The sequence below is a fragment of the Epinephelus fuscoguttatus genome, linkage group LG20 (assembly GCF_011397635.1).
Source record: "Epinephelus fuscoguttatus linkage group LG20, E.fuscoguttatus.final_Chr_v1".
NCBI classification, from domain to species: domain Eukaryota; kingdom Metazoa; phylum Chordata; class Actinopteri; order Perciformes; family Serranidae; genus Epinephelus; species Epinephelus fuscoguttatus.
This window is the reverse complement of record NC_064771.1, coordinates 27,725,444-27,752,113: the sequence shown is the minus strand read 5'-3', so window position 1 is coordinate 27,752,113 and position 26,670 is coordinate 27,725,444. Positions and strand designations below refer to the sequence as shown.

The 26,670-nt window shown below is 43.1% G+C and overlaps 1 protein-coding gene across 14 annotated transcripts in view; it reads right to left on the bottom strand.

Moving 5' to 3' along the window:
• LOC125881099 (calcium/calmodulin-dependent protein kinase type II subunit gamma-like) overlaps positions 1–23,221 on the bottom strand; it is a 62,461-nt gene extending 39,240 nt beyond the window's left edge. For 5 of the 14 annotated variants that reach the window (XM_049564082.1, XM_049564086.1, XM_049564078.1 and 2 more), the window contains exons 1-3: positions 22,993–23,220; positions 20,796–20,890; positions 7,059–7,118 (exon numbers count right to left, since the gene is read on the bottom strand). In XM_049564082.1, the coding sequence (XP_049420039.1) occupies positions 7,059–7,118; positions 20,796–20,890; positions 22,993–23,057 (220 nt within the window). In that variant the 5' untranslated portion in view covers positions 23,058–23,220. Of the gene's footprint in view, positions 1–7,058; positions 7,119–20,795; positions 20,891–22,992 lie in introns of all 14 variants that reach the window. The other 9 variants (XM_049564085.1, XM_049564087.1, XM_049564090.1 and 6 more) reach the window with 2 other exon arrangements.
• Positions 23,222–26,670: the final 3,449 nt, after the last annotated feature.

Below are 26,670 nucleotides of genomic sequence, written 5' to 3'. Positions count from 1 at the left end.
AATTAGGATAATAAACAATGTTGGATATCAGGAACATGCTAACAATCTGTTTTTAAAGTCACAGGGATTCAAGTTCATGGATTTGGTGGAATTTAGGACGGCACTGTCCTTTGTAACCTTCAAAGCAGGAAATAATCTACTTACTGGCAATTTACAAAAAAACGTTCTTGAACAGAAAATTATTAGGGCTGTCCCCAATAGCTGACCAAACGTTACTCAGCCAGAAAGGTCATTAATCGGCAAGATTTCATTGGTCGCTTAGTCGCAAAAACAAAAAAACACACGTGAAACTCTATGAGGAGCTGCACCTTGTCAAAATAAACCAAAACCTATATGACTGTAAATATTCAGTCTGATAAACACAGAAAAGTTGATCATGTTAGTGCAGGGCTACCCAGAGCTTTGCATCTGTCCCACAGATGATAGGCCTGCACACTTATAAACAGCTCCTGGAAGAAGATCAGTCGGGACGGTGGTGCAGTGGTTAGCATTGTCGCCTCACAGCAAGAAGGTTCCTGGTTCGAACCCAGGGTGGGGGAGCCCCTCTATGTGGAGTTTGCATGTTCTCCCTGTGTCAGTGTGGGTTTTCTCCAGGTACTCCAGCTTCCTCCCACAGTCCAAAGACACGCAGGTTAATTGGTGACTCTAAATTGTCCGTAGGTGTGAATGTGAGCGTGAATGGTTGTCTGTCTTTATGTGTCAGCCCTGTGATAGTCTGGTGACCTGTTCATCTGGGTGGGCGCACTAATTTTAGCCCCTTTACCATAACGATGCAATGATGGGCATCACAAAGTACTGTGTCTCGTCCAAGTAGCGCATAAACATTGATCTGATTGAATAATAGACTGAATAAATAAGAGATAAAAAAGAAGTAACCACCTAACATTTTTCATTGGCCTCCATGCTGCATTCTACCATTTACTAACCTGCTTTCAGCCTGTTCGTGACATCAAGCGTGACGAACCAGTTAAAAAAAAACAGAAAGTATTTGTTTACTGCAGAGCCCTGTAAACTGCTCTGGTCTACTGGCAACAGAGTGCTGCAGGACAACATGTTTTCTTCGGCCGATGAGAAGTTAACATCACTCTGGTAGCCTCGCCAGAAAGTCACTGGGATTTATCCAATGGATTTGGGATTATTGAAAAAAACAAGTTCATTGGCAAACAAACATTTATGATACTTGATGATACAAGTTTTGTTCACTAAAGGACACTAATTCTAGGACTTCAGGACTCGCAAAAAGTTAGGCTACAAACAAACTATACCACAGTTGTATAACTTCAAAGTCACCACCACAATGATGCTGCAAAGCTATGTGGGCGTCATGATGTTATGTAGTCACATTTAGCCACTTTTTAGCTTCAAAATTCACAAGTGGGGCATTTATTGACTTATTTTATCGTAAAACAAAATGTGAAGCTCTTTTAAGTTTATTTCAGGCATCTAACCAAAAAAACCTTTAAAAAAAAAAAAAGCCACTGACTTTAGGACGAGGGAGCCGGGAGTGCTAAAATGCTAATTCATTTCCGGGTTTCAGGACTTATTGCTGCACCATTCTATCGCTTTTTTTAATGGGTTTCCTTGTGTTTAAAAAAAAAACCTGTTTCAATGTGCTAATTCTGGTGGGAAAAAGGTATAAGAGGAAGATTGGGAGATAGAGATGGTACGACAGCAACAAGGGTTTCAAGGTAGAATTGAATCAGGTCTTCTGGTTACATGCTATAGGTGTAACCACTAGGCCCCTATATGGGGGTATTTAGCCCTAACCACTCAGTAGTTAATGACCTCTCTGTCATGTTGACATAATTTTCAGTGAAATGAAAGCTGGTGCAACAGCTGTTGGGGGGTTAACCTAATGTTTATCAAGTGGATCAAAGATTTATGAATTGTTCCCTTACAGCACACTGTATAGATATGTTTATGTGGTTTTGCAGGGCCTGGTAAATGAGGATGACGTGCCTGTTCTTCCCGTGAGCAAAGCTCTGATAAGCTACTATAGAACAGTGGTCAAAGAGCACAACACACAAACTATGTGAATATCTGAAAAACCAAACTGCAGATGTGGGCAGCGATTCAGAGGTTTGGCACCAGGCTAGGAAATGTTATGTTTAGAAAAGAAAGAAAATTCAATAAAAACATAAGTGCTTGCTACCAGTAATGCTTCCTGATTACTGACTGAGATAAGTGAGCGCTTGGTTGAGAACAGAAAAAATAAAGTGGTGATTACAGTAATGAGCGTGTGTTACCACGATACTGCGGTTATGCGGTAACCATCCCAGCCCTGCTGTCAATATAACAGAACAGCAGCAGAATAACAACGCAGGATCCAGGCAGTTGAGCATGGGCCTGAGATGCTGCTTAGGTTTTGTGCCGAGGAGCCACAGTTATCGTTATGTAAAATGAATATCAGTTGTATAATAAGATGAAGTAGGATGGCCCTGCAGCAAGAAACAAGAGCGACTGCTCTTTCCTCCTCCTCCCATCTTCTCGCTCTCCCTCCATCTGTCTCCTACTCCTCCTGCTTTCGTCTCTCCATCTGTCTCTTTTTTTGTGCCCTCTTTTGTCCAAAGTTTGAATGCAGACGATGCCAAAATATGTCAGGAAGAGGAGAAAGGACAAGAGAGGGAGAGAGAAATCTATACAGAGAGAGGAAGAGAACAGGAAAAGTAGGCGAGGGGCAATTGAATGCCTGAAGGGGGGGCTGACAGAAAACTAGGACACGAGGAAAGAGAAATAAGGAGTGCGGCGGGAAAGGTGTCATTGATTTTGTCATGTTCCCCCTTTCTGCCCTTTAACACCCATCTCCTCCAGACATCTCAATTAGAGCAGCACAATGTGTTACATTTTCTAGTCGTCTTTGTAATACAAATTTCCACAATTAACACACAGGCTTTTAGAGGCTGTGAAATCAGAATGGTCAAGAGTAATAAAACCAGAAAGTAAAGACAGCAGAGGACATTTTTCACAAACATTTCCAGCACAAAAACGTCTCATCTCAGCAGGCGGAGCAGAAAGATGACTTTCTGTCACCTCTTACTCTTCTGGGTTTACTTATTTTGTGCTTAAAGGCAACACCGGTGATGTCATCTACACGTCTCTTTGTATCTCCTCACAACGACTGCAACTTCAACAAGACTCACAAAATAATATCTACTGCTAGCCTTCATGAACTGTCAGTATCTTGACTAGGGATGCACACGATTAAACAGTCTAAACGATTTAACATCCGCTCCCTCGCTAGTCAGCACCAGAAATATTAGTCGGTTAAAACAATTAGTGTTTTATTCATGTACACTGCAGCATTACTGTCATGCAGCCGCCCGCCACTAGTGGGGGCTACAGAGCTGTCAGACAGCAGTCCCCCTCCCCGCGGTAATGATCGGGCAGACTGGGGTTTTAAAACAGCATGGTGGGAAATAAGAGAGATGACCTCTCACAAAACCAGCGCGGTTTGGCAGAACTTTGATCTAGGAAATGAAAACCAGGTAGCATGTAGGCTGTGTCAGAAAAAACTGCGATATAATCACTCGACTGGAGCAATGCGCAACCACATTCAGATAATGTACAGGTTTACATTCACACTGCACGGAGCAAAATGGCTCTCATTTCAGCTGAAATTTAATTATAATTTAGATGTTTTATTAACTTTAAAGTGAATTGCTGTCATTTCTGTCGGATGATCTGCAAGGTTCACTGTGCCCCACATTTCAGAGGCAGAGTTGGTGTCATGTTCACATTCATACCTCACAGCACCAAGTGTCTCATACTTCAGCGCCATTTAAAATCTGACATGGTTGTTAAAGATAAATAACAAAATGATAAACAAACTAAACAATACCTGGAGGAGCTGTATGTGAGGGTCAGAATCAGTTGGCTCAAACATTTACATCGACTTTACCCTGCCAGCTCCCTAGTACAAAGTCAGTGTAATATCTGATTAAGCCCATCTGTAAACAGAGCAGGTAACTGTCCAGATAATTCACAGCGAGCAAGTGAAACCGCAGGCAAATGAATATCCAACCCGTTGGTAAGGGCCGAAGCTAAAATCGTTTGACAAATTCAAGGAATGGCAAGAGACACTGTTGTTTAGCTTATGACCAAATCACAAACCGGCTACGTGGCCGCGGTGTATACAGTGTCATGTCCTGCCTCCTGCACGCTGTATCCTGGCAGAGCCCGGTCACACTCCGAAGTCATCGAAATCCAGCACTTGGGCAGTGGCTTGCAGCGTCAGACACAAATAAAAAACAGGTGTCTTTTAATGTCTACATGATACACGGCCAGTTGCCGTTATAGTTTAATGGTGCCCGGCATCGTCAGGGGGAAATGCAGCAGGACAAGGACGAAAGTTAAGGCAGCGAAAGTCTGAGTGGAGTGGGTGGGAGGGTAGGTCGATGGGTCCAACAAACACCAACTTTCACCCGAGAGAGCTGTGTTCGCATCCCATAAGATTCTAAAGCCAAACCCTGTTCTTTTTCCCTAAACCCAACCCTGTGTGTTTGTTGTTGAAAGAAAAAAATGTCAATTCACGGAGTTGTACTGACATAGTGCTTTTATTTTGAAAGACACTGTATGAAAATGTTAAATTTCCTGTGAAAACAGAAGTGTATTTTGAAAGAAGACAATGCATGGAACAGGCAGAACTTGACACGGCGTCCCAGAACGTCAACAACCAACACACCCAGGTCTGCACACCAGAAACTGCTCCTTTCGGAAGTTTTAATCATATCACCACATGTGACGTTTCGGGCACCAGCCCTTCATCAGACATGGACAAGCCAAGGAGACACACCTCTATGTATACAACCAGTGGTGGTTGCCCAACAGATCAAATGATGAAATCATTGTTTTTTTGTTTCTTATTTTAGAAATGAAGAAGTGGGTCCCAACTGTGATGCTACAAAAATATGTGTCTTTACAAAATGTAAGGTAAACGATTTCAGTATGTTTTAGTGCCACTGGAAAAGTTTTCAGCATATTTTGACGATTATAAAATCTTGTATCATAATTATTTTGGCCAGGATAATCGTGACATGAAATTTTCATATCATCCCATGCCTAGATCAGATCGACTACTGACAACTGAAGAGATGATCTCAGATTGTTTTTCCCCTGCCAAATCGATGTTAAGGACCTAAAAAAAAAAATCTAAAATCTGCTCCCTGCTGCACATTTACAGTGGATGCTTCTGATGGAAGTGCACTTTACAATCTGACAACACATTCTCAGTGTGCCTGCTCACCAAAACTTTTCTCTGTGCAACAACGTGCATAACTGACAGTAGCTGTGCTAGGAAATCAGCTATATTGACATTTACAATGAGCAATCACAGAGAAACTTAGAGCATCTTTTTAGAGTCACTGTTGTCTTTTAAACACACGCGCTGTTAATTAGCTAAGTAACGTATAACTGTGACAGAGTGATGAGGGAAACCACTTAAAGCAACAGGTGTTTGCCATGAATTTGCTCAGAGCTGGATAAGAAAACGAGTTTAGAGAGTTAAGAGATTCTGTCTATAACCAGCTTTTATGATACCAGAGCCAGACTTCCCTGAGCTTGCTTCATAATATGGGCCTCTGGTTATTTATAGCCCAGTTACATTATTATATAAATCATGTTTCTTAACACTTTTCCCCGCATCATACTCCATGAAAACAGTGTGTAGAATATCAGATGATCATGCAACTTATTTTTCTCATTTAAGCACTTTGTTTCCCATAAAAGCACCTGCACAGCAAGTATCTACGAGGATAATACTACGAACCCATTCCTTCAGAATAAATCAGTCAGCTAGTGTATGTGTGTTTCTCAAGGCCAGGGTAAAGGTTCAGATTATGATGCTTATGTGTGGATTAATAGAGTTAAGGTATAGCCACTGACTTCCTGAACTGATTTGATTTCCAGTTAGATTTGATTGAATTCTATATCGATCTGATTGGGAATATTTCAGTTAAAATACCAAATTTTGCTAGTATGTTAAAGAGATTCTCAAAAAACTAATAATGTGAATTTTACAAGGAATTATCTTTTTATTTTTTTGCTTGTTTATAACATAATTTAAGGATGACAGACTGTGGACAGAGCAGAGTGGAATAACTTAAAAGGTGTAAAAGTGGCGCAGCAGCCCTGACGCACAGACAGCAAGAGGAGCGGCTGCTGCAGCACGATAATAGAATACATAAAAGCAGTAAGCTAACAGTTATAGATAAAAGAGCTAGTAACCCAGCTTCTAAATACTCCAGTCCTCAATCATTTAGTGCCCCAGCCTGTTTATTACAAGCAAGATTAACAGGGTTAAAGCTTCACACATCTCTGAAAAAAAAGCAAATATTAAAAAAATCAATCTCGGATTTTATGAATCAATGTCAGGTCATTCAAATGCAGATCAACTGAATCGGATGAATCGATTATTTCAACCCAGTCCTTAACAAAATATTACAAAAAAAACCCCATAACAATCAGAATATGCGAGTGTACATCTCGACATTAATAACTAAAGTTCTACTTAACTAGCTCTTTCCCTTTTAAAGTTAAGATTATTTTATTAAATTACTGTTTCCAGGGTCAAGGATAAAGTTTTACGCTCAACACATTGACTCTGAATAAACAATATTTGGGAACTCTCTGTTACAGATACTCAGCGTCAGCATAGCATTATCCTTAAATGTTGGAACAACTATATCTTTCTTTTTAAAAAGCATGGTGTGAGATTTTTTTCAATTTCATTTATTATTATTTTGTTTATTTATCATTATTATTATTATTATTATTACCATTATTAAAAATTTTAAATGAGTAATTAAGCTTCTTTTTTTTTTTAACTTAATCTTTTTTCTCCCCATTACTATCGCTTTACCACTCCATGTTTAGAGGCATTTACCTATGTATATTATCCAGAAATGGGCACTGAAACATAGACGCTGATATACTGATTCATGTATGCCCTGAAAATTTCAATAAACACAACTGTGGGGAAAAAAATGATTCTACTACCAGCACTGCTGCACTCCGGTGAGCGTAACAACAATACACTTTCGGTAACGAGCACAGAAACTCACCAATGTTGGGGTGCTTCAGCAGACGGCAGATACGAGCTTCCCTTTCAAGCTTCTGATGGTCTGAGGAGAGAAAAGTTAAAGATAAGTTAAATGGCAGAGCAGCAAAGTGTTTGTGCATCATTACCTCGTGAAAGCTGATTTTAAACAGCACAATAATAAATAAGACATGATTTTATTAAGGTGATTCAGGTGAAGAGTATAACATGAAACAGGGACAGCGTGGTTATATGGTATGGGCCACCACACACCACATATGCACCAATTTTGAAAAACTCATGCAGTAATGTTTACTTTTTATTAAGGCTATCAGAAATGTCCCCAACACTATCTTTCAGTCAGAGAAGTTCTACCTGTAACACATGATCAGCTTTTACAAAGAATGGCATAAGTCTCTTTCGCAAATAAAGATATCATAGTGTCTGCACCCTACAATCTATAATCTGTGTCCTACACCTCTATAAAAGTTGCCTGCGGATACTTGCTAATTGGTATAAAACATAACACGACTGACGTTTCCTTTGTAACGATGATTAACTGGAGCATCAGCTGCATACAAACATCATGCAGCTAAACAAAATATGTGAAGGCAAAAAGGCGTGAGGTTATTTGTGCTATAAAGATAAAGAATTATTATGTGTGCAAAGACAAATATTTTAGGCCACAGCGCTAAGCTATCAGTGATACAGCTGTTAAAGTCAAGTGGCTGCATCTGCCTCTGAAAGGTGACAGTCAGCAGGTGCATTTAAGCAAAGCTCCACTGACCCCAGGTCTGGTTTAATTTAAGGCTATTTGGCTGTTTGTGGAAACGAATGAGGGTGTGTGAAGCAATGGGTGCACAAGTTTGCACCTGCAAGTGCATATGTGCGTGTGTGTGTGTGTGTGTGTGTGTGTGTGTGTGTGTGCAGAGGGGTTAGTGTGAAGCCCAGTTAAAGAACACTAGAGTGTTTGCATTTCTGCTGGGAAGGGACGCTATCAAGAACACACACAACACACGTCCAAAAAAAACATCCTTGTTAGAGGATTTTACTGAATCCTGTACAGTGTGTGTCGACATGTTTGTACATGATGTCGGCAGGTCGACCACATGACTCTGTTAAAGCTTTGGGAGCCATGCAGCTGAGGTCAGACATGACTTGGGGGTAACTGTAGTGAAGATGGATCTCAGTGTGTCTACGTGTATGTGGCAGAGCCAAGTCAACCCTATAGCGATTACACCACACAGAGGCAGGCTCACTAAGATTTGCATTCATTTCCCCGCTGCTGCAACAGCCTCAGATAAAATTCACATGCTGCTGCTGAGCAATCAACTATCAATGTACAAAACTGCTCTTCTACAACTGCAATACAGTATGTACAGGTGTAATATAGGAGCACATTATTGTAAAAAGCAGCGTCACTCTCTGCTATCCCTCTACATCCTCCTTCGCCTGACGTTCTCAAACACCTACCATACACTAGAAGACTTTGAAAAGACTTTTAAGACACTGTCTTACATCTGGAGACTGAGACTGGGGATCTTGTAGTGTCACCATTTACAAAACTACAAATAAATTCCTTTTGAGATTAATCCACATCTTGCTTCTGGTCGAAAACATTGCACCAAACTTCCTTTAAAATACATGACATATTAACAATTCTGTATGTGTCCACAAACACTTGTATCTCTGGAGACAAAACATGTTGACACTATTCTGGTCAGTTCTGCTTCAATATAGTCTATAGAGATAAACTGTATTTGCATACAAATTTTACATGATAGATTTTGTCGCCTCAACTCGCCACCAGCCTCCGTAGGTTAACTGCTATTTTAAGGCCCTGACACCAAGCCAACGGTCGGCCATTGGTCAACGTCTGGCCGCCAGTGAGCATCTGTCGCACTAGTCTTTGCAGTGTGTCACCATTGGCCCTTGTCTGCTTTTTTTTTTCAGCTGATTCAGCATGTTGAATTGGCATCGGAGTCGGCATAGCCTGTCGGTGAATAAAATCACTCTTATTGGCAGTTCAGCTCAGCACATGAGAAGAGAAACAGAAGTGAGGTAAGTAAACAAACAGCTCAAGTCAAGAGGGAATGAGATCAAAACAAACTTGTTACATAAGTTTAAAATATTTTCCTTTAGCCAAGCTCTTTGGCAGGAACACTTCATGATGGTTTGTGTTATTGTTCACTGGCACACTGTAAAAAATGCTATGTTCTTTAAACACTGGATTGTGTTGATAATGTGCTAACTAGCTAACTAGCACATAGATGGTCATCCGGTTTCCCTTTATGAGGATTAAAGACCACCGCTGCCTGCTGCTGTGGTGGGGTTTTATCTTCCCATGCAGGTGCAGAAGGTATGCGCTGTTGGACAGAGTCTCAGCGGTGTGTTCAGGTTCAACTTTTTGGCTGAGACACAGGCAACATGAAGCGATGCAATAGTTGGCCTTCATTGCTGCTAGTACATTGATGTCAGTTTAATGTGTCTGGGCTGTGGGAATGAGAGATGAACCGTTACACATAGTCTTAGACATCGTTTTAAACCACCAGTTCCTTCTGCTTTTCCACAGTCCAAGAGATCAGGCCCTGATCACACAGGAAGCTTTTAGCAGGTGGAGGCGGCTTTTTGTAATTGTTTTTAATGAGAATAAAGCTTTTTGCTCGCTGTTTTTTTGTGCTGCGATGCACCTCGCGTTTTAACCGAAGCACTCTGAACTCCTTGTGTTGAAAAACTTCAACTCAGAGTGGAAAACGCTCCACGTCATCTCTCTTATCGTCATCTTTTTTTCCCCATTGTCTGTTAACTGCATGATTTGAGAGGCAGGCCTTCTGTGGTGGTCACGACAACAAGTTTACAGTTGGTAAATAATGGAGGAGAAACTGGTGGTAGTGGTTGCTGGATACCCAGAGCTATATGGCCTGACGATAGACAGCAGGTTGTCAAACTGCCCCCGAGTCATCCTAAAATATGCCTGGAAACAGCCATCATGGAGGAGAAGCTCCTGGACCAACTGGTGGTACTCCCCAAGATCCACCCTCTTTTTTAGGGTCTCATGTACCCACACAGATCTCTGTTTCCCTGTGCCCAACTAACTATTTACTGACAGCCTCTCACCCTCAACCAGAGCTACAGCAAGTACCCTCTGCCTCAATATGTCAGGAACTAAATACTAATTACTGTGGAGAAATAAATGGTAGCTTGATTACCTACAACCTGCAAAACGCTTTCTGTGTGAGCGAGGCCTTACACTGCCTCTTCATGGCCGTAGTTTCACACCGTTATTCCACCTCGCCATGCTGTGTAAAAGGTACAATCGCCAAATGGGGCAACAGAGTTGTTTCACCTTTAAGCCAGCATCGGAGGCAGTAACAGCTCTGAAAGGATGTCTGTATAAACAGGAAAGCCGGCAGGATGGGATCATGGGCGTCGCTGGTGTGATGTTTTGACAACGTGATATACGTGCATCCCACTGTGGGAGATTCAAAAAGCAGCTGATAGCAGCTAGCAGCTAACTCAAGGAAGAAGAACAGCAGCTGAAAATATCCACAAATTGGGTAAACATTGAGGCCTGGAGCCCCTTTCCCTTTGAGCAGATGACGAGATCAGCCGCTGTATAACAGGGACGGTAATTGACTGTTATTGCCATGTTATTGTTTATAAAACACTGCGGACATACATGATATATGTCACACTACAGGCCAATGACATTGTGTTACATTTCATCCACAATGCCAGCACGCTCTAAAATCACACACTGGAGCAGCATTATGTCACTGTTGATTGACTTGGTGTAAAAATGCAAAGGAGGCATTATGAAAGGACTGGAGCAGCTGTGTGTACAAAGGGCTTTATTCGAGTTCTTGCACTTCCCTGAAGTCCTATCCATGTTTACAGTCTACCTGATTGCAGCATATTGTTTGGTGCTGGAGAGAGTGCAGCTATTGGTTGTTGATAACATCATTGAACTGCAGTATTTCCATGAACCAAACTCAAAACTTAGAATAATACTAACCATGTTTGATTTCATCTGAAAGTCCAGACGAGAAAAAGACCTTTTATGACCACCTTACACAAAACAATCACGATCAAGGGAGCCCGCACCAACTGAGGTAAAACTCTGGTGATTTTATTCAGACATTTGAAATTTGTCTGCGACAGTGAAACCCCATGAAAAGTCCTTTAGTGTAAGCCTGGCATAACTTGTTGCTGACTTGGATTAGTTTCCAAGCTGCAGTGTTGGAGCTCTCTAACACGGTGCTACACTCTCCACATCTACCTTCCTCTAACCTCCTTGCCGTCTCCCTGCAGGTATAGATTTCCCTCATCTGAGAGAAAGCGGGTGAATAAGGGAGAGACCTGAACCTCCTTCTAATTACACCGGTGACGCAGGCTGGAGAGACAGACAGAGAGGAGGGAGGATTACATGGAACGTCCATTTGCTAGGAGAGGATCACAGCTCCCCTGTGTGTGTGTGTGTGTGTGTGTGTGTGTGTGTGTGTGTGTGTGTGTGTGTGTGTGTGTGTGTAGCCGTCTACCCTGGTGCAGTGTCACTGCAGCACTCACTAATTCATTCAATCTCCTTATTTGTTGGTGCAAGAGTGTGTGGTAGAAGAAGACAGGAAAGAGAGGGCTGGAGGGTAATTACTGGCACTTCCTGCTGCTCTCTAATTGGCCATCTGCTTTGCCATGGGGCGGGCCCACAGCCATCTTACATCAGCTGAGGAGGATGGAGAGGGCCTGACACACACATGCCCACCAACACACACAAGAACACATGCTCATAAACACACACGCCCCTCTTTCTGCCACAATCTGATTGAAGACTCGAGGATCTAGTTCAGTCTGTTGCAGGCAAGTTTACGTCCAAACTGTAACAATCAAACACCGCTTTATGTGTGACAGCGTATCGCAATATCCACAATGTGACAGCACTGGAGGCGATCACAGGTGATTTCAGATGAAATGTAACAAAAGTGGCTCTATACCACATTTTTTTGTGTCGATCACGTTCGAACTTTCATACGTCATTATATTTTTCAGAACAGGTTGGTTTTCTGCATTTTTCGTACAAGGACTTCACAGACGTCTGACCGAGAATCAGTGAAGAAAAGGGCCAGGGGAACGGAGCGCACAGAATCACTTCATAACTCGGACAGCTCACGTTCAACAGGTTGGATAGTCTTATTTAGGTGGATGATGATGAGGAGGAGGAGGATGTGGACCGCACATAGAATGCAGAGGACAGCTCCACCCCTTCATGCAGCTGCGGTGCCAAATGAAAGACAGGGAGGGAGTGGTGACAGTCAGATAGGAATTTTCATAATGAATAGAACGATAAAACGCATCGAAATCAGTGTGCGTAACGATTTTTTTGGATGATGGATAACGGACTCAGTGTGCAAAGGCCCTTATACTTACATTACCTTTATTGTGTTACCTACAATAAAGGCAGTCGGCACTCCCCCAGTTTGGAGAAGCAGGCAGGCGTACGGCCACAGAGGCTAAGCAATGCACTGCTGTGGACATGTGGACAAGGGCAGCAGCATAACATATTTTAGCCACCTAAAAATATTCAATGTTAGTTTAAGTGTACGCTACTTTTAGAATATTTTCTCCACTTCACCTTGCCATTAACCCTTTACCTTGCAGCCCTTGCCACTGGGACTGAGATGAAGCTGTTGTCTATGCTCTCTTCAAAGCCAGCAATCTCCTTTGACAAAAACAGTAATTGCTCCTCGCAGAACACAGGAGCTGGTGGTCTACTGCTGCCTAGTTAGTGTTATTGTGTGTCTCTGGTGAACCTGAACTAACCCCATGCACACAAAAACAAAAACAGACAATTGAGGCAGTGGTAGACAGACAATCCCATGTTTCATGAGGTAAAAATACTGTCAGGTGGCATTGATAAGAGCATAAATAATGGCTTCAGTTCCATTTTGGAGAAGGCTGTTTGACTGCAAGGTAAAGCCGTGAAAATATTGTAAATGTAGCGTACACTTAAACTGATGCTGATTTTTTTTTAGGTGACTAAAATACGTTTTGCTGCTGCCTTTGTCCTCATGTCCACAGCAGTACATTGCTAAATTTCTGTGGCGGTACTCCTGTCTGCTTCTCTAAACCGGGGACGAGCTGACCCCCATCTATTGATAATACACTAACTACGGATAAGTATCTCACACAACCCATCTTTAAAATATCTGATCTATCCCTTTAATATCTACCAAGCTGTTGTGAGAAACCACTCATATGCCCTTTGCCTAAGACGGCCATTAAACAAACCTGTTTATGCTGTTTTTTAATGAGGTAGCTGCACTCACACACCTGCTATGGTAGTGTTGTTACATATGATACTCACAGTTTCAATACAAATACCAAACACTATTTTTTGACTGGTCCTATTTTAGGAATATAACAAAAATCTTTTTTCTATTTAATACAACAAGCCAAATTTCTCAATACACAAGTAGTTTATTTTGTTTAAACACAAAGACGCTATACATGAACTGTGCCAAAATAAAACGCAAATGTCATTTCAGAAAATATCTAGCCAAAGTAAGCAAGACTAAGAATCTGACCAAGATACAAACATGTTTTGGAAGGTGCCCAAAAAGCACAGAGGTATGATACCCGGCCCTTTGGTAATGTGGCTACGGTTGTAATCAGGGTACAAATCACCACCTTTCTCAGTGACAGTTAACAACACTGAGTGTGGTTATACAAATATTAACATGACATGTATATCTGTCGATACTTGCATTTTAAAAATGCATCGGACGGAGGTCTGTATCTATTTTTCTGTCCAATATCCGTTGCATTTTCCAAAATCAGACTGATATGAATACTGAGTATTGGTGCATCCCTAATATTTCCCATACCTAATGGTCATAATTACAGCAACAACAGATGAGCAGGTGTTTATTTTCTGTTTTACTCAGCTAAGACAGTCCAATACCCCTCTGAAACTAGCACTGAAATATAACTTTAAGACCAACTTAAGACAGTATTTAAGCCTTATCATGATAATAACCATTCCAAGAAAAATGTGGTCTCATTCTTTTACCCAAAGTACCATCCAAAATGTTTGTAATGTAACCCTCCTATCTGGCAGTAAGATATGTTAATATGGCGAAAAGCATCCCTAAATTACAATGGTATTTTATCGGCCTCTTCACAGTTCACATGAGACTGCCATTATGGTTACCATGGTAACCACTACACATCAAAACTGACTGATAATCAGACAGAATTCAGCCTGACTTTGTGTTCACGTTGGCAAATTTTCTGTCTGACACAGAAGTCATGGTGGCGGTTGCTAGGAGCAGGTCACTGAAAGTGTTTTTATGCAAGGATTTAAGAAATATGCTGATTTTAAAGAGTTAGTACACCTTCAATTTCTGCAACAGCCGTTTAGGCTAGTGGTGTCCCAAAACAGAACTGAGGTAGTGGAAGTGGTTTCCAACACTTAAAACCCGCCCTAGATTCCAAAGGAGCCCCTTTCAACGAAGTGGAAGATGAAATTTCCCAGAACACCTTGCAAAGTCAGCAACTCCAGCAAGTTTTGGAAAACAATTTGTTTCTGTACGAGCGGAATGTAGGCTATACAAACAACAGATGGTTGGACTAGCGTAAACTCATCAGCATCTCGGTTGAACACTTTGTCATAATATTTAAACAAACCGACTTACCCGAACAAAATCGATCAGAACTAGAAGACGTCGTAGGCGCCTCCTGTTTTCAGCATTTCTACTCCGTTGATTCATCAGACGGAGAAGAATAAACATAGCACACGCCACAACACAAGCGCTGGAGCTGACATTTTCAAACCTGAATGACTACCAGTATCTTGCGCCGCTACCACACGTGACGTATGCCTGCACGTTGGCCACGCCGATTTGCATGAAGTGGTGTCTCATTTCTTAGGGAAAGATCTCTATTCTAATATTTCTCACTTCCCTCATCAAGGGTTATCTCGCAAACGAGGGCACTCAATACCAAGTGGAAGATTTAAATGGTAGAAATGGGACTGGGCCTAAATACAGTCATCACAAACTATATGTAGTCTACTGTACATCAATTGTTTTAATTTCTGGTGGACACCTTTATACCTTCACATGGTATATACCATCATATCGCCCAACCCTAGTAGAGGGCGAGGCCTAATGGCTTTGTAGTGTGCGACACTACATTTCGTCATGGATAGGGAGTGGTGAGAGAATTCTGTTGAACCAAACTTCAAATCCAAGCACACACATGCAAGCTAATTATAAGCAGAAAATTAGTTTTTACACACAGTATATGGTGTGTTGAGGGGAAAAAAAAAATCACCTGTGTAACACTGTAAGTTAATTACCATCAGTGGGATTATGCGCGCACTTTGCCCTCTGCCTGTATTTCCTTATCTTATTGCTGTGTTCAGAACATTCCTGTGCACAGTGCGCAGGTGAGGTTCAGACTTTATAAAGGTAGTGCCTGGCGATACCGTTTACACACAGTAGCCAACAATTCCTGCAGAGTATACTTTTAAGAGTATGGGTGTCAGCAGTTAACCATGACTTGGTTAACCACTAAGAATATTTTGCACCAGTTACATATGTGAGTCTATAGGTTAATCGTGCTGCTCTTCAGTTTACTGCACTGTACACCACCAGCGTCTGGTGAAAGCTAGCTAGTAGCATTACTCATTCGGCAGTTACTCCCTGAACAGCGTCCCGATTCAACAGTGTTGCTGTGGAAACATAATGCCCACCTTCTGGTCTTCTACCCAGTTGCTTAAGTAAGTAAGTGGCTAAATTTTGAGCCACACATTCCCTCAAGCATAACTGACTATGTCACCACCACTGTAGGCTCTGCTAGCAATGTTGGCAGTGTCAGCACAGCTAACAGGGCCTTGCAGCTCAATATGAAGCGTTTACTCACTGGGGTGATATGGGAAGAGACTGGAGGGTGGCTACCATGTTTCTGCAGCAATGCCGTGCCATCACCGGGACTGTGCTACCAGCTGCAATAGCTAAATATGTAGCACCACTAGCTTCAACAACCTTACCAAGGTGATGCGTAGAGCAGAGCAGCTAAGGCTAACATAGCTAACCAGTGGAGACCAGAGGATGGGCAGTGGGCACTATGTTTCTACAAGTTAACGCAGCTAGCCGGCTGTATGTCAGCAAAGCGAACAGAAAATAAAATAACAGGTAACACATTAACATGCCAAGACATTTAAATTTCACCACCTCTAAATGGACAGTGCTTTGAATTACAGCGCTAAATCTGATTTAGTCAATGGAGCAATGGCCTAAAACAAAAGGCCTTTTATTTCAGGTCATTTTGGGTCTTTTTCCCCCCTTAAAAATTAACCATTTAGTTACCAGTTAATGGGTGTCAGGCTATTGAAGGCAAAATTAACTGGAAGTGACATCCCTAATTAAGAGCCATTGTTTCGTTTAGTCGGCTTACAAAAACCTGTATGGCTCTGTCAGTCTCATCTGTGTTCATCGCTGTTCTCGTGGCCATGCTTCTGTCACCATATTTCATGAATATAGCTGGGTAAGTATAAGATTATGTCCCCATTCTTAATCCAGCCTACAAGCTCTGATTGGCCAACTGCTTCTCCAACTGGGGGCAAACAGCCACCGATGAGCACATCAGATCTATTCAAATCACTGAACAAACTGCAGATGTAGGTGGTGATTCAGAGGTCTTGAATCAGGCTACACTCATGGGGAGGCTGCTGAATCTCAGAGGTTGGCCATTAATGATAATAACAATAATAATAATGAGACTTTGGTGGTGAGCAAGGAACCAACTGGACTGAGGTGGATATTCGGGACATTGTTGAGCAATCAATAAAGACAGTGAAGTTACAACTGAAATAATTTTTACTGTGACAGTCACGCAGCCCCAAGACACTAAAAAATGTTGAGGAGAAAAGGTATTAGGGCAGTGCATTATACTGAAGTGTACACACACACACACACAGTGCTGCAGCAGACAATACAGCAGCCATCCACTTTTCAGTCAATTCACTCATGAACAACTAAATAAAACAGAGCTATCATTCTGTGCAACGACACTTGCATCACACCATTGCGACACTTTGTGCTCTGCCACGTTGAACTAATGATTTATTCAATTTCTAATAGATTTCCCCATTTATGGATTTAACTTTATGATATTTTTCTTGATGCTCTAATATAGCTTCTCCCCATCTTCAGTCTCATTTTCTTCTTTGACTTAAACGAATCATGAAACTTTCTGTGAAATTATCGGGCCATTTTATTTAATTCCACTCATTCATTTGCGAACTGAAACCACTGCGGACGAGATAGTGTTAAAAACCATTGATTCTCTGTGGTGAGAATCAAGTGTATTTCTGTGTGTGTGCGTGTGCATGTTGTGTACCCTGCTGCCCACTCGCATCCACCCCCAACTGCTTGTAGGCTGGACTATCCCACAGCCAACAGCCTACATCCATCCCTGACATCCCATCCTTCCTCACTTCCTTCCTTCCTTCCTTCCTTCCTTCCTTCCTTCTACCCCCCCCCCTTCTCAGATTACTGCAGTGTTTACCAGAGCTTTGAGAGACTTACCCACCAGGCCACGCGTGAGGTCACACTCGCCCCATCGGGCTAAAAAAAACCACCCAAATCCTACCAGGCAAGCTGCCTGCTCACGCACTGGCTGCCTGAGTGTGTGGACGTTGTGTTTTGTGTGCGCGTAGGTGCATGTTGCATCAGCTGGGCGGCCTACCGCAATTCTTCTCTTAGCACAAAAAAAAAAAAAAAAAAAATCCTCCTGTTCCCTTCTTTGCTCGTTCTATCGCATCTCATTCTCCGCGTCCTTTCACCTTGCCTCCCTGGAATGGAGTGTCATAGATCGCCTTGCAAGACTATAGTGTTAAAAATCTCCTCCTCCTCCTCCTCCTCCTCCGGCCAGCTTTCTTCTCCCCTGGCAAACACGTACACATACACAGGCCTACATTGTGCTGCCTGCCTCTACGAAGAGCCAACAGTTTTCTGCTGAGCCCTTACTTTTCCTTGGTGGGACATTAATACCAGGAGCTGCCCTGTGTGGACACTTGATGGCAGGGATAGAACAATAAGGGTATTACAACACACTCACAGATGCCTCACAATACAGACATGCTCTATTAGCGTTACTCCCTGCTCTCTCTGTCTCTCCTCCACACACACACACACACACACACACACACACAAATGCCATCAGACACAGACAACAACAGGGCAAACAGGGAGGCGCCTATGGAATCCGTGGGGTCTTAGTGGTTGATGAGATACATTTAGCATAAGTGGATTAGCCTCAATACAAACCAATCCCCCTTTGCAGAAAGACAAGAGAAAGGCAATGAGCGAGAGAGGCTACCAGAGACAGATAGGAGAGAGCACGCAGCGAAGAAGGAAAAGGAAGCCAGGTGTGCGTGAACGTCAGGGAGGAGCGCGGGCCTAATTTGTCAGGTGCAAAAAAGAGAAAGCAATTAAGTATCTCAGGCTGAAGCCAGGGGAGGCTCTGACACACTGACATGAGCTCACGTTATTGTTACGACATGGCACGCCACAGCAGGCATGTGCACGTGGGTGTGGATCTATTAAAGGAACGCACAACCGACGTAACAAATTAAATTCAAGGAGTGGAGCTACGTGAACACACACACACACACACACACACACACACACACACACACAATTATCAACAAGATATCAGACGAGAAACATCTGTCATGTCCTGCCAGGTCTTATTGTTGTATTTCAGTCCCGTCGGTGTGCCCTTTCCACGCAGAGCTTCTCAGAAATTTGGATCAATTCATCATACAGCGGTTGTCTGACGACACCACAGAGGAGCGATTGAGAGTTATTCAATACAGTGTTTATAAAGAGGGTCATTAAACCAAGAGGTTGCAGATAAGAACTCCCCACAGACACGATGATTGAATAAAAGATTTCCGCTGCCATTGGAATTATGGGACTCGTGGTTTATGGGCATACTTTCCAATAAGGCTGGGCGATGTGACAATATATATTTAGTGAGACATAAGACGTGAACCAGCAGAGATTAGTTATACCTTCAATATCTCTGGGAAGCCATAGCAGGCGAAGTTGCAAATGGCTGAGCTGAACTACTTTAATGCAGTATTGAATTTGCAGGATTTTTGCATCAATAGGATGAAGTGCTTTGATTTGCCGAGTGTTTAGTTCACTGGATTGACCACAAACAGGGGTTTCCACTTGTTTTATCTATTGAAGGTCCAGTGAGTAGGACTTACAGGCATCTATTGGCAGAAATCATATCTAATATTCATGTAACTATGTTACGATTCGTTTACAACACACTGAAATTAAGAATTCTTGTGTTTTCATTACCTTAGAATGAGCCGTTCCCACCTATATACAAAGCGGGGACTCTCCAACAGAGTCTGTCATGTTGTTTCAAGCACTGGCTCTAGATAGTGTTTTTGCATAGCGCATGGTTTTGGATGGTGGAGGCGTGACCCACCTTACCTTGCCACACATGAGTGAAAGCAGGCGAGTGACTATCACCAGCTGAGGCGGTACTTGTGCTGAATGTGGGCAGTGCCTGGCATGGTGGACACAGAAAGTTAGTTTGCTAATAAATGCGCTGAAATATGATGTTATTGGAACATCTTCCTTTTACCTGCGTTCCGACTCGGCCAAGCAGCATCGCTCATGTGAGGCAGTTTGTAGTTTTCACAGCCAATACCATACACCATCAGCTGGTTAAACAAGGCAACAGGCAATCACTAGCCCCTTTTACGCCACCTCTCAAGGCAGGGATTTCATGCCGTTGTGCCATCTCGCCGTTCTGTATAAAAAGTACAATCGCATAAAGGTAGCATGGAGTTGTTTCCCCTTTAAGTCGGCATTGGAGGCGGTGACAGCGCCAAAATTATGTCTGTATTAAAGGGACAGCCGGCAGGATGCTATCATGGGCAGCACAGATGTGACGTTTCGTGATGGATTACGTGTATGACACACTGAGGGAGATTTATGAAGTCAAGTAGCAGCTAGTGGTTAACACAAAGAAGAAGCACAGCGGCTGAAAATGTTCGCAAACTGGGAAAACAAAAAGCCCCAGGAGCTCCTTTCCTTCAGAGCAGAGGATGAGATCAGCCACCATATGACAGATACAGCCAATGACTGTTATTGCAATACAAATATGGGTGGTAATGCATGTATTACATGCCACACTAGAGACCGGCGCTGTTGTTATGTCGCGCCCACCTTGCCTCTTTTGCGTTTACAATGCTGCTATGCTGTTTAAAATCACACACTGGAGCGAGATGATGCCACCGCTGTTTGGTTCTGTAAAAAAAAATGCAAAGGCGGCAAAGGGGCTACTGTCTCCTCCATGGCATCCTTGCTATTGCTTTGCCACCGGAAGCAAATGTTTTATTCACCCCTTCGCTCACACTGAATGGAAGCCCATTAAACACCAATGTTAATTTCACTTGAGTGTGACCATGCCCTCCTACAAAAAGAAAATTAGCACTTGGCACACGGAGAAGAAGTTCAGTTCTGCAACCTCAGTGCTCAACGCCTCAAAATCCTACACACTAAACCTTTAATTGTTTCGCAACATAATTTCCAGAGACTTCACTGTATGCCAATAATTATAACTATCACATTATTAAAATGATACACATTCATCACAGAGCCGTACTTTACAATATACGTCACAAGCATATCAGTATCAGCATCAGTCTGTGTGAGTGTGCATGGTGTTACCGTACCTCTTGCAGATAGCTTCTTAGTGTTGATGATTTTTGCAGCATACTCCTGTCCTGATGACTTCTTTACACACCTACGCACCACTGAAAAAGCTCCCCTAAGAAGACAGAACATAAACAACAAAAAATCAGTTCCATTTCACATGCCCTCTCTCACACATACACAAAGTGTGACATTTGAAACTGCATCAACTCGTGTGGCAGTGGTTTGTGTTTTGCGTGTATGCCAACAACTTTGGTCTATCTCACACACACACACACACACACACACACACACACACACACACACACACAGTTTACAGTCATTACTATCACAGTTTCAGTGTGTACAACCTAAAAAGGTGGGCAACAATCAAGAAAACAAGCATCAATATAACAGGCTTCTCAAGCGTGAGTGCTGATACCAGCTCAGGTCTTGGATTATAAATGAATGGCCAAGTACTTTTGCTAATCTTTGATAGGCGCACAATACAATGCAACCTAGAGCCCCAGAGGAAATTCAATTTGCAACAGCCAGCACAAAGAATGGGCTGCATCTCACACAACAATGGGCAATATTTAATACATTCACAGGGTAACGATGTTCAGTTATAAATGTGCTCAAGCAGAAAAGGAAGTGCGTAACACACAATAAAACAACTCCGACTCTGAGGAGTTTCATATTGACCTAGATGAATGCTCCATATTTTTCACCTGCTGGCTGCTGTAGTGATCGTTCACTTTTGAGCATCACGAGTAATTATGCATGATTTCCATAGCGCCTACATCACACACGGCACTACCTGCAGTTTCTGGCCCTATGCAGTTTTCTTGTGCGAGGCAGGCTGCCTGGTGCTACTCTGGGTGATATATGGAGGGCTGCTACTTTCTGCTGCACTCTGCTCCCACCGCCCCGCTCTTAGTTTCAATTATTCACCAGTAAATGAGAGGTGACAGAAGTCCAAGTCAGTGCCTTGACGTTAATAACCTATGACGGAGCAAAATGCATTAACAAAGAGGGTGCAGAAACATAAGCCGAGGTAAGTGGTCAGTCTGCAGGAGAATCAGGAGCAGTACATCCACCGTGGAGGATGTATAGGTGTGTGTGTGTGTGTGTGTGTGTGTTTGAGTGCAGTGGCTGTGCAATCAGTGCCATCGATTACTGTCAATTATCAGGAAGAGAGTGGAAATGGCAGCCGGTGTATCTTTGTAGGGCCAGTGTCGCCCTGCTGCCGCTGGTTTGGGTACATGAAAAAAAAAACAGCCTTCCCTGGCCAAGAACAACAGATGCTGCTGCTGCTGATGATGATGATGGTGATGGTGATGATGAAACAGAGGAGGCAGTGGCCCGGTTTTCTTGCCGTCATCAGAATAAGGCTACCGAGAAAACACGTCACTGCCTCTTACACAGTAAACGCCAAATTGCTGTATAACCCCACGATTACCTCCGTTTGCAGCGACAATACGTGTATTGATACTGTGATGAGCTGGCCAGCTGGTGAGCGGAGCATTACAGTGCAAACACAGCGCAGCCTGGGCCGAATAACTTCCTCATTAAACTGATCCAGGAGTACGTAATGTTAACGTTACTCAACACGGTTACACAAATCATCTGCAGCTGCTCAGGAGCAAAAAAAAAAAAAAAAAAAAAAAAAAAGTGGTCGGCCTAGTTAGCTAGCGACCACAGCCTCTGGTCTGTGGAGCCAGCACGGAGCTGTCAAGAGCCGTGGGCCGGTGAAATGTCACAGGGCTGCGTCTCTTGCGTCTCCCGGGGCCCCGCTGACGGCTCCGGCAGACCAGAAAATACCGGCTAGCAAACACGGAAGGGCTACCAGCTGTCAATGCACCAAGCCTCCGTGCTGTGTATTCATCACCATTAGCGACTAAAAGACGCAACGCTAGCGGGCTAGCTCGCCTAGTTTATCAATATCAGCATGGTAGCTTTGTGGCTAGTGACTGAACGTTAGTGCGCTGTTCTCCGTTAGCTAGCGGCTAGCAACAGTTATGTAGCCTGACTGCACCACGACAACAGCAGCCGCCAGTTAGCACACACGGGCGACTTATCAAGGCACCTTACATGGCTAGTGTGTGAGCTACTGTGGCTAGCTATCGCCTGCTAGCTGGCTAACCAGAAATAATGTGAGGCGAGGTTGCGGGGGTGGGGGACAAAAACGACAAGACAAACACGATGCACACTGTAACGTTAACGACTGCTGCTTACTTCCCGAGCTCCTCGTACAGCTGGTACTCGTCGGTAAACCGGGTGGAAGTAGCGGTGGTTGCCATGGCTGGAGCCGTGAGTTGGGGAGCCCGAGCCTTGGGGTACGACGGCGGCTGGCTCTCGTACGGGGTCCGGGAGGAGGGTAGCCTAGCCTCCAACACTGGAGTACCTTTCTGACAGGCAGGCAAGGCTGAAGAGGATAGAGGCGAGCAGAGACGGAAAGGGAGGGGCTGGGGAGAAGAGGAGGAGGAGGAGGAGTGATGATGATGAGTGTGTGTATGTGTGTAAAGGGAAGGAATCCTCGCGAGAATAGGCTCGTGCAGCATGAGACTTAGGCCTCCAGTTCAATGAAGTCACTGAAAATGTGGGGAGATGGTGCTTAAATCTCACCCTCCTTTCTCCTAAAAACATTTGTGAGACAGTAAATCACACTCAGAGGACATATTTTTTAAAAGGCACACATGCACACACTCAACCCAAAGCGTATGAGTGGCGCAAAATAAAAAACAGCTTTGACATGCAGCCCCTGTCTCCTCTCATATCTTCAAAATATTGCAGGGAACATCACAGCAGCATTTTACTGCACTGGTTGGGATACACCCAAGCCTGGGTCACACCTCACTGCAGCAGAGAGGAAACTATGACACACACACACACACATTGCATAAGTACATGCACATACAGACACACACTCCAGGGATCAATATTGATTAATGCAGGTCTTGCTCTCTACACAGTAGGCCTTTCTGAGCCACTGATTTTGCCTCTGCGCTCGTGTACATGCATAAGAGAGACAGCGATGGGAAAGGAGATAGAGGGAATAGTGTGACTGCTGTATCGGGTTTCCGCCGACGAGCATGCACCTATGTTTTTCCACAGTGTGAGGGCTGTTAGCTTGGCGGTGCTAAAAGATGGTGTCACACAGATCCAGAGTGCCTCACTAAATGTTTAATGTGGCATGAGTGGGAGGCCATCAGAGGACAGGCGGGTGGGGCTGGAGGGGGCCATAGAGCTTGAGAGTTAGAGGCCCTGTGTGTGATTCTATGTGTGTGTGTGTGTGTGTGTGGCTGCCTGCTCAGCACTCTGGCTCAGAGGTGGGACAGCGAAACAGCACATAGACGCTGTCAGAGAGAAAAGAGAGCAAAATGGTGATTTCACTTGAAAATCTTTATGTGTGGTTGTCAGCGTGGGAACACAAAGCTGAAAAAGTTCAAATATCACGAGGCCATATCTGCAAGTGCAGCCTGCTGAATCCGCGATGGAGAGCTGGAAAAGGAGGCCAGCATGTGTGTGTGTGTTTGTGTATGTGTGTGTTATGTGGAAGACAAATGAGCACTGCAACGTAGGCTACTAGCCCTCTCCTGCCCTCCTTTTCCTACGTGCTAACCCTGCTGCCTCTCCTCCTCTTCCTCCACCTCCTCAGCCTCCACAGAAGTTATATAATGGTGAACTCCTCAGCCTTTGTTATCTCACACCAACCACACACTACGCCTTGCCCGCTTGATGAGAGACAGAGGAGCAGAGGAGGGAAGAGGAGTGAGAGCACGGGAGGCCGAGAGAAGAGAAAATAGGATGGTTTCAGCTGAAATCGGCACTCAGTGAGAGAAAGAAAGAGAGTCTGTGTGCCATTTTCCATATTGTAGTATTATTACAGTCATTCTCCACTGTGCACTTAATGTGTGTGTTACTCCAGTTCTTGCTCAGATGACTCAAGACCACCAGCTGACTCTGACTTTACCATGACACCAGAAAGAAGTCCAGCCCCTTTATGTCCACCTCCCTTGTGATTTTGCAGTGGAAAAGGTACATGAGGATGGCAGTTATGTATGTTGACATCAGTCGGCGTTCCCATGCCACCCTGCTGTGAGAAACACACTCAGCACTTTCGCGGATGTTGATGTTCTAGCACCTTGCAATGTGCATGTGTACAAGCTCAGAGAGAATGCTAACTGGGAAAGCTGATGACTAGATAATTAAAGTCACACATTTCTTTTAGCCATATTTAAAAATTGAGTAGTGCTTTTATGGAGATGTCTTGCACATGGATGGATTACTGGATGGATGTAGCAAGCACAGGACCCAGCCTCAAAGAAATACAAAATCACCACAAAGAGACACAAAAAGACCCCAACGAGATGCAAAGGAACTGCAAAGAGACACATAATAACCCAAAAAAGTAAAAAATATAACTCAAAGAGACACAAAATATTAAAAAAAGACAGAAATTTATCCCCAAGGGACACAAAATGACTTCAGAGAGACAAAAATTATTACAAAGAGACACAAAAAGTCTACAAAGAAATGCAAAACAGCCAAAAAAGACAAAAATCTACCTCAAAGACACACAAAATTACTTCAAAGAGGCAAAAATGATTACAAAAAGGTGCAAGGGAGCTGCAAAGAGACACAAAATCACAAAAAAGACAGAACTACAGCTCCAAGAGACACAAAGTACTTCAAAAATACAAAAACGACTACAAAGACACATAAATATACCTCAGACACAAACAACTGCAAAGAGATACAAAATAACCAAACAGACACAAATATACCTCTAAGAGACACAAGCAACCGCAAAGAAATACAAAGGAACTACAAAGAGACAAAAAACAACTACAAAGAGACACAAAATGACCAAACTGACACAAATATACCTCAAAGGTATACAAAAACCTGAAAGAGATGCAAAGGAACCACAAAGAGACGCAAAATGACGAAAAAGGGACACAAACAACCACAAAGAAATGGAAAGAAACTACAAAGAGACAAAATACAACTACAAAGAGACACAAAATGACCACAAAAAGATAGAAATATACCTCAGAGGTATACAAAAGCCGAAAAGAGATGCAACAGAACTAAAAAGAGACGCAAAATGACCAGAAAGAGACACAAACAACGACAAAGAAATGCAAAGGAACTACAATGAGACAAAAAAACAACTACAAAGAGACACAAAATGACCAAACGGACACAAATATACCTCAAAGGTATATGGAAGCCTAAAAAAGATGCAAGAGAACTACAAAGAGATGCAAAATGACCAAAAAGAGACACAAACAACCACAAAGAAATGCAAAGGAACTGCAAAGAGACAAAAAACAGCTACAAAGAGACACAAAATGACCACAAAAAGACAGAAATATACCTCAAAGGTATACAAAAGCCAAAAAGAGATGCAATAGAACTACAAAGAGACTCAAAATGACCAAAAGAGACACAAACAACCACAAAGAAATGCATAAAGATGTGAAAACAAACAAACAAGACGCGAAACCATCACAAAGTCTGTGTGTCTTCTTCCTGTGTAGGAAAGGTGGTGGGGCCTTTTACATATCTGTGCCCAGGGGCCCTCTGTCTTTCAGTCCACCCGTGGTGTTTCTGTTGCATTGGGTGTGCATGTTTCGCTATACTTCTTTCGTAAATCAAGCTGCAAACAGGAGAGAGAACATATGTAGTACTGTGCAGTAGAGTCAGCAGCAGTGAGAATGTATCCAGCTTCAGGTCACTTGTCTTTCTGCAGCTGAAGCTTTCAGCCATACACCCATGCAGGATTTATCCTTAAATTTCATGCCTTCTTGGCGCTAAAACAGTCCTGTGGTTTGATCTGCACAGCCAAAATATCACATTTCTGTTTGCAGCAGATTCCCATGGCTAACTGAAGCTCTGCCTGTATCC